Genomic DNA, 7,520 nt, shown 5'->3' on the forward strand with positions numbered 1-7,520 from the left:
TCATTAACTAAAAAATCGCTTGGATTTCTTATATCTCTAAGCGTTTCCGAAATAAATTACCCGGGAAAAAAGAAAGAAAATAAAAATAAAACCCGCCATCACCTAAAAACACCCACGAAATTTATTTTAGGTTAAACAATTTAACCCCACAACTATATATATATAGACTCATAAAAACCACTCTTATTTGCCTTCTATTCGCCATGGGAGACCCTTCCACCAGCAGCAGCACCATTGCCCGCCACCGACCACCGTCGCTAGTACAATACATACATGAGTTCTTTTTGTCTTTTTTAAGGTTGGATTTTGATGTGTGTTTTAAAGTTATAATTTTGATTTGCAGAAGAGAAGTGAAGTGCCACCATGGGTTTTTATTATGATCAACATTGCATATGAAGAGTGCACCATTCATTCCAACGCCAAGGACAATAATAAATTCGATCGATTCTGCATTGATTGTCTTGGGTCCTTTTGTAGTAAATGTAGCTCCAATCACCATGGACATAATTACATCAAGGTACTGACTACTATATATATATATATATATATATATATATATATATATATATATATTCATCCGTAGCATCAAGATTATGTGTTACTTCTTGTTTGATTTGCACAAGAATAAATTGTAGCAAGTTATTGTCTATATTTGATATACTTCTTGTAAGTTCAAAATTCTTGATGTTTAATGAATGTAGGATTTAAGTGCTCCAAAAACATTATAATCATTGATCATTAGGAAATACAAAAGAAGAAACAAAACCATTTTCATCCTAAATGTGGGATTAAATGCGTTAGATGTGGGAAACTGTTTTATCTGATAGCCAAATACTTAACTAAAGGGTCATTTGTGTAGCGGTATTTGGGTTCCTTGAGTTCAGTGGTTCAAGCCTGTATGTAAGTTTTGATGTATATAAATGTTCTACATATATACTTCAAAATTCTTCATGGATGAATGGCTTACATGAATCATAAATCAAGCCGAGGAACACACGTATCGATGTGTATATTTGTCGAGTCCATACAATCTCGACATTTGACGAGCCAAGCTCTGAAATTGAGTTGAACCCAACTCAACGATTGCCGGATTTAGGTGAAGTCATGACTTATAAAGGAGGTGCGAGTCAAGTGGGACGAAGGACTAAGGAGACATTTAGTCAACTTGAGTCGTACCCATGTAGTCTAGTGTGCTACATTTGTCTAAAATGTTTTATGATGGGTAATGTCTAGTGATTCTTGTAGATTATTACATAGCATAACATGCTATGCTGATGCTGATGCTAATGATAATGCTAATGCTAATGCTAATGCTAATGCTAATGCTAATGCTAATGCTTGATCGATGATGAAGATTCGTAGGTACGTGTATTGTGAGGTCATCAGTCGACCAGATTTTCAGAAACACTTTGATTGTTCAGGCATTCAGGTTAGTAACTTGACAACTTTATTATTGATATGCAAATGAATATGATCAAGCATTAGAAACATAAATCAGTATCTGAGGGACAACTGGGAATCGGGATGGGTCACACCTGAGTTTCGATACACATTTGCAGGGTTACATATCAAACAGCAACAAAGTGCTATTCTTGAAGAAAAGGAAGCCACAGCAGCAACGACTAGCAGAACAGCAAAACTCGAGGGATCATAGATGTATTGTTTGCAAATTAAGTTTAACAGATTCCTCTTATTGCAGCATCCAATGCAAGGTAATCTCTCTTTTCCATAAGAGTATGCTAAATCCTGCTACTTGTTCTATTCTATGATTGCTGTTGGTCATGACAGCATCAAGGATTTAAGATCAGGATTCAAATGGAGTTGGTGGTGGATCTTGAATCTAGCTGTTTGAAAAGAAATCAAATGGGGTTGCCTTGAATGAATTGCCACATCTTATTTAACACAGTGATCAGAGCCTGGATTGCAGAAAATCTTAAATGACTACCTAAGTTCTTCAATTTTTGTTAGTACTTTTGTTCATCTATTTGTTCGAATTTAACAGGTTTCTGCAATGTCCCCAGAACTGGCTACAGTTGATAATAATGTAAGCATTAATGAAGGTGAAAGAGACCCTGCATTAATAACTTCCAAGAGAAAGAGATTGCGGAAAGGGATTCCACAGAGGGCACCACTCTCCTGAACGGTATAACTCAAAATCGATGGTAAAGGAGTGTGTTATGCAGACACATAGTGTGACTATCTTGGAGTTCATGTTTTAGCTCGTTTATATGATTATTATAGCGGACTTGCGGTGATGATTATTGCTATTCGTTCCTATAATCTTATATGCTGTTTCTAAGATTGGATCAATAGCAGCTAGTAAGATTACTTTTTGCGAAACTGGTTGTCAATTCCTGAAATCTTTTTGTCCAAAGATTTGGAGAAGCTGATTTTGATATGTAAAACATTAATTGATATCTAGATCTATGTAGAAATATAACATATCTTGAAACATTAACTCTAGAAGACTAGAACTTCTATGCTAATGCAATGTGAAATGTAACATTATGACCTGACTCCTCTCCTGGGCTGCTGCTTCCATGATCTATTGACTTCCCTAAAAACTGATAAATACTGTCAAAAGTTCGCATGATATATAAATTAATGAATATAGTTATACCTCACCAATACTCCGTCTCCTGTGGTTGTGGTTCAGAAAATCTCAGAGATGCATTATATATCGTATTCTATTGAAATGAAAATTTGACCTGAACCCCGTTACAAACATAGAATCGGCACTAATCTATGTATAATGATTGTAATAAGGTAGAATCGAAGTCAAATGCCATGAAATTTATATCAGTTTGAGCTTGAAAATTCGTCCAATGGAAATCGCAAGTCAAATAGTATCTGTTGTTTGTTTTTGCAGGAGAAATGGTGCTCTTAGCCCCTTTTTATCCTCTAAAACCAAATAAATGATATCGAGTTGTGATTCCAAATATGGCTTCATTTGTAGCCATTAATACTCATGCAAATCAACTAATGGATGGTTATGCAAAAGCAACGAGGCCATTAGCGAGGTGTACCTTAGCAGAAGAACCGCATTAAAGTGAAAACCGCCATTAACGTGCTACTAGAGTTCCGTCTGCCTCAGATTTCTCTAGATAAAAAGGAAACGACTGAAAATTTACTCGAATACACACAAAAATGGAAGGAAAAAAACTGACTTACCATCTGCGAATCACAAAGCATTCAAATTAGACATGAATTTGGCAACCTGTTTATGCAACTGCAGAGATAAATCCAAAGAGGTAATTAAGCAAGATTCTTAGGGCTATAACTACGAGTTAGGGAGAAACTTTCAAAGTAGCTTGTTGTATGGATATTTTGTTTGTTTTCACCAACGGGTTTCATGTTTTAATAAACCAATCAGGTTCAACCCGATTATGCCCGAACCACCAACATGGACCCATAGCCTCACCACGTTAAGAATCATTGCTGCCAGTGCCAACCCAGCTCTTTCTTCTTCCAGGCTATGTATGCTTAATACAATTGTATATCATGCTACGAAATATGTACACTTTTTGTCATGTTCTTTTAGTGTCGTTTACCAATCGTTTATTGGGTAAGCATTTACCATTTACTGGCAAGAGTCACCACTCTTACTTACCTTATTGGCTAACATTCTTGGCTATTAAAATAAATGGTTGGTAATTGTTTTTTACCTGGTAATGCTTACCGGGTAAAAGTTTTTTCCCTTACTTACCGGGTAAGATTCTCAATTCTTCTATACCTCTCAGTGTGCAGGATTCTTGGTTCTTATCATGCTCACTCGATAAGATAAGGAACGCCGGTAAGCGTTTTGTAAACGATCCCTTAGACAAATCCGTTATTCATTGCTTGTGAGTGAGTGAGTGAGTGAGTGAATGGTGGATTCTAATACCTCTTAGGCATTGGTGTTCTATTATGTAAGTTGGATGCACATAACATACATAACAGACCAAAGGGTTTTTAGTATATATGTAGGCAAGATATTGGTATTGTCATGTCTCTCAATCACAAAAGGTCTTAACTTCAAAACTTAATGAATGTTTAGAGGTTGTGTGAATATATTTGTCTTTCTATATAAATTATAAAGGTAATCGCGTAATGTAGCGAGATACATCTCTATTTTAATCTTCTATTTTTTTTTTGTCTATGTCGATGTTACAATATGATTTTATGTGTTTTTAAGAAATCAATAATGATTTTTTTAAAATAAAATAAAAATTTGAAAAAAAATATATATATCAATGTTAATATCAAATCAACTATTTAAAAGTTCTCATTTTTATATGATTTCTTTAATTTATTTTCTTAATTATAATTTAATTTAAGTTTAACAATAAAATAATTTATTTTTGGTTTAATAATATAACATTTTATAAAGATAATAATTAAGTATTCTGTTAGAACTCAATGATTATCCTAATTATATTTTAGATTTTTTATATTCAAAATAAGATGTTTATCTTGTATTTGATTATGTTTATCTGCAGTTAGTTACACAAATTCATATATGGAGCTTTAATAAGTTGTACTTACGCATAATCTACTTGTAATCTTGAGTTTTAAGTAATATGCATTAATAAACAGTATTTTATGCATAAAAAATGATTTTTAAGAGTTTTCAAATGATTTATAATATAGTATAGATATTATATATTTTTCAAAAAATTGATTGATTGAAGTAGGTATGACGTATTTGATAGAGATAAAGTTACCAAGTCTTGAAATGCAACTACGATCGTGGTTAATCTTTATATTGAGCTAAAGGATTGGTTAATACTTAATAGTTGATGCCTAGAGCTAGGGATACACATAGGGTACTAAGTAACGGAAATCGGGCCTGGCTTAACCAATTGGGCCAGCCATGCAACTGGCCAGTTACCATATCAGAAAGTGAAATCGGTCTACCATAAGATCTTGGGAAAGCCTTAAGGCTGTATTTGGTATGCAGACGACATGGGACGGGACGGAACAAAAAAGAAATAGTTTCATGTTTGGCATGTCATTGACAAAAAATGCATAGGACAAGATGGGACTATTTTTAAATTTCATGGGACAAAACTTGATAATTTTTGTTCCACCAAAAAAGGTGGAACAACATGGGTCTAAATATAAAATGACTATGTTATCCTTTTATTTTTGACTTTTCTTTTTGTATTTTCTGAAGTTTTTTTGGTTGAATCATCAGTTATTCTTGTTAGTCAATGACGCTGCCAAAATGCCAATTCAATCTTCTTGAAATTGTGAATGATTTTAACTTTGTGACTTAAATTGCTTAATTCTGATTTAACTTCTCAATAATTTCTTATTTAACTTTTGATAAATAAAAAAAATCGGCATGTTGAAGCCTGTTTGTACTTTTAGCTTTTGTTCGTTATTTGGATGATTATTATGGGTAGCCCAATGTAACAAGGATTTAAAATAACATTGAATAACATTTAGGGGTAATATGGTCATTTTAACAGTTTTGTCCTGTTCTGTTCTAGTCGTACCAAACATAGGACAAACAATTAGTCTTGTCTCGTCCCGTTCTGTCCCGTTCCGTCCTGTCTTGTCTAGTCTGCGTACCAAACGTTACCTTAGGGAACGAATCCATGACATTTTAAAACATTCGGCTGAGACTTTTCTCTAAGTTAAATCATTTTTTCTGGAATTGTTTTTCGTCTTCACAATAAATGGTTTCGAGGGATTTGAATTTCATGGAATTATTTGAAATTTGAGGGATTTGGATCCAAAATCTTTTATATGTTTGGTTTGTAGGATTTGAATTGGAACTAAACTTCATTCATTATAAATATTTTTTAAAAATAAATTATAAAAATAACTAAATTAATCCATTTTAAATTTTTTATGAATAAATCAATATATTTAAAAAAAATCATATTGCTAATTAAACAATTTAACCTTTTTCAATAAATATTTGTTCGGATAAGTTTTTGTTGGGTAAAAGTAATCACCCTTATTTATCGGGTAAGACTTTTGATCCTTACCTTTCTTTTTTACTGAGTTACTAGATAGGATTTTAAATATTACTATGTCACCCGGTAACATAATTAAACCGATAAACGCTTATCAAATCAAATGTTTGATAAACGACATCTAAATAAATAAAAATTATCCGATAATTCATATTTTATTGAATAAACACATTTGATTGGAGAAATAAACAGGTCAATGTTTGCCGTACAAAAGGTAGACAATTTCTGATAATTGTATAGAATATATATATATATATATATATATATATATATTTATTTATTTATTTAGTGGTTGTATTTTATGTTTTATTCGATCCTACATTTTTTAATAAAATGTTATTGGATTGGTCATCCATTTTGCCGATTCAGTAATTATATATTTCGAAATACAATTTTTTTGTTTGAAAATAATTATATATATTGAAAATAAAAATGAATAATATATATCACATTGCAAAGAAGACACATCCGTCGTATTCAGTTGGGATATCTTAAGAATAATGGGTCTAAATCCATCTAAATAAAACCAGTCGGATAGGAGTGTCCATGGGTTGGGTTGATCGGGTTGAAGACGTTTGAACAACCCAACCCAATGCTTACGGTTTGAAAAATCTTAACCCAACTCAATCCATACAAAAATGCAACCTAACCCAACCCAAATCGTACGTGTTGGTCGGGTTGATATTTTGGTACATTAAAATATTTTTTTAATCTTGAATATGTTATTTCTCTACTCATAATCTTTTTTCATCATCAACCATTTGATACAACTTATCCATAGTGTTTACGTATATCACATTCAGTTAGTTTTCTCAATTTACATATATATGTTCACGGTTACTGAACATATATACGATTGAGTTATATAAAGATGTGAATAGATTGAAAATATGTGTATATAAGAGCATAAGTGATAGTGTAATTGTCTAATGTATATACTAATAGAAGTTCAACAATCATAATAAATCCAAGAAATAAAAGGATATCGGGTTCATCGGGTTGGGTTGGGTTCAAACAATAGTAACCCATATCAACCCAATACCTACGGTTTGAAAATTTTACAACTCGATTAGACATCGGGTTGCTTCGGGTTGAGTTATTTCGCCTTGGGTTAGGTTGGGTTGATCGGGTTGAACGGGTTAATTGGGTTTTTGAACACCCCTATAACCGTATATATATTTAAAGAGTAAACTACGATTTTAGTCCTTGTGGTTTGTCATTTATATTGATTTTTGTCTCTAGTCTCTAAAAACTGCTTTTTTCATCCCTATGGTTTCCATTTTGTTTCTCTTTTTCATCATGGAGTCTAACGACGTTAAAAATATCCATTAAGATGAGGGTAATTTGGTCTTTTATCATTTTTAGTTTTTTCATAGTTTATTAAACAAAATGCTATTAGTAAAAACAAAATCCAAACTCTCCCTTAACCTACATGAACAACACCTGTGAACCGAAATCACACCACCCGCTAGACTAGGGGTGTAAATGAGACGAGAAAACTCGCGAGCTACTCGAAATCGACTCGGTCAAAACTCGGTCAACACTCGACTCGAA

General features: G+C 32.7%; 1 protein-coding gene and 1 long non-coding RNA gene across 4 annotated transcripts; one reads left to right on the forward strand and one right to left on the reverse strand.

Annotated features, from left to right (window-relative positions):
- Window positions 1–203: 203 nt before the first annotated feature.
- Window positions 204–2,140, forward strand: LOC112524321. Its single transcript, XM_025134099.1, has 5 exons — window positions 204–260; window positions 344–517; window positions 1,355–1,429; window positions 1,560–1,712; window positions 2,003–2,140. The coding sequence occupies exons 1-5, from the start codon at window positions 204–206 to the stop codon at window positions 2,138–2,140; spliced, it is 597 nt and encodes a 198-aa protein (XP_024989867.1).
- Window positions 2,141–2,378: 238 nt separating this feature from the next.
- Window positions 2,379–3,312, reverse strand: LOC112526043. Of its 3 annotated transcripts, none has more exons than XR_003070467.1 (3): window positions 3,172–3,312; window positions 3,027–3,100; window positions 2,379–2,557 (listed from the first exon to the last, which is right to left on the reverse strand). It is a non-coding gene; the product is annotated as an uncharacterized LOC112526043 (long non-coding RNA). The 3 variants fall into 3 exon arrangements; XR_003070466.1 differs by having other exon boundaries at window positions 2,379–2,564; XR_003070465.1 differs by lacking the exon at window positions 2,379–2,557 and having other exon boundaries at window positions 2,821–3,100.
- Window positions 3,313–7,520: the final 4,208 nt, after the last annotated feature.

The sequence above is a fragment of the Cynara cardunculus genome (assembly GCF_001531365.2).
Source record: "Cynara cardunculus var. scolymus isolate 2C chromosome LG 13, CcrdV1, whole genome shotgun sequence".
Lineage (NCBI taxonomy): Eukaryota > Viridiplantae > Streptophyta > Magnoliopsida > Asterales > Asteraceae > Cynara > Cynara cardunculus.

What these genes read in the sequence shown, in the direction of transcription:
- LOC112524321 (XM_025134099.1), top strand. Translation starts at nt 204, where the DNA reads ATGGGAGACCCTTCCACCAGCAGCAGCACCATTGCCCGCCACCGACCA. An exon ending in GCCACCGACCACCGTCGCTA is followed by an intron (nt 261 to 343) that starts GTACAATACATA and finishes TTTGATTTGCAG; the next exon opens with AAGAGAAGTGAAGTGCCACC. An exon ending in ATTGCAGCATCCAATGCAAG is followed by an intron (nt 1,713 to 2,002) that starts GTAATCTCTCTT and finishes CGAATTTAACAG; the next exon opens with GTTTCTGCAATGTCCCCAGA.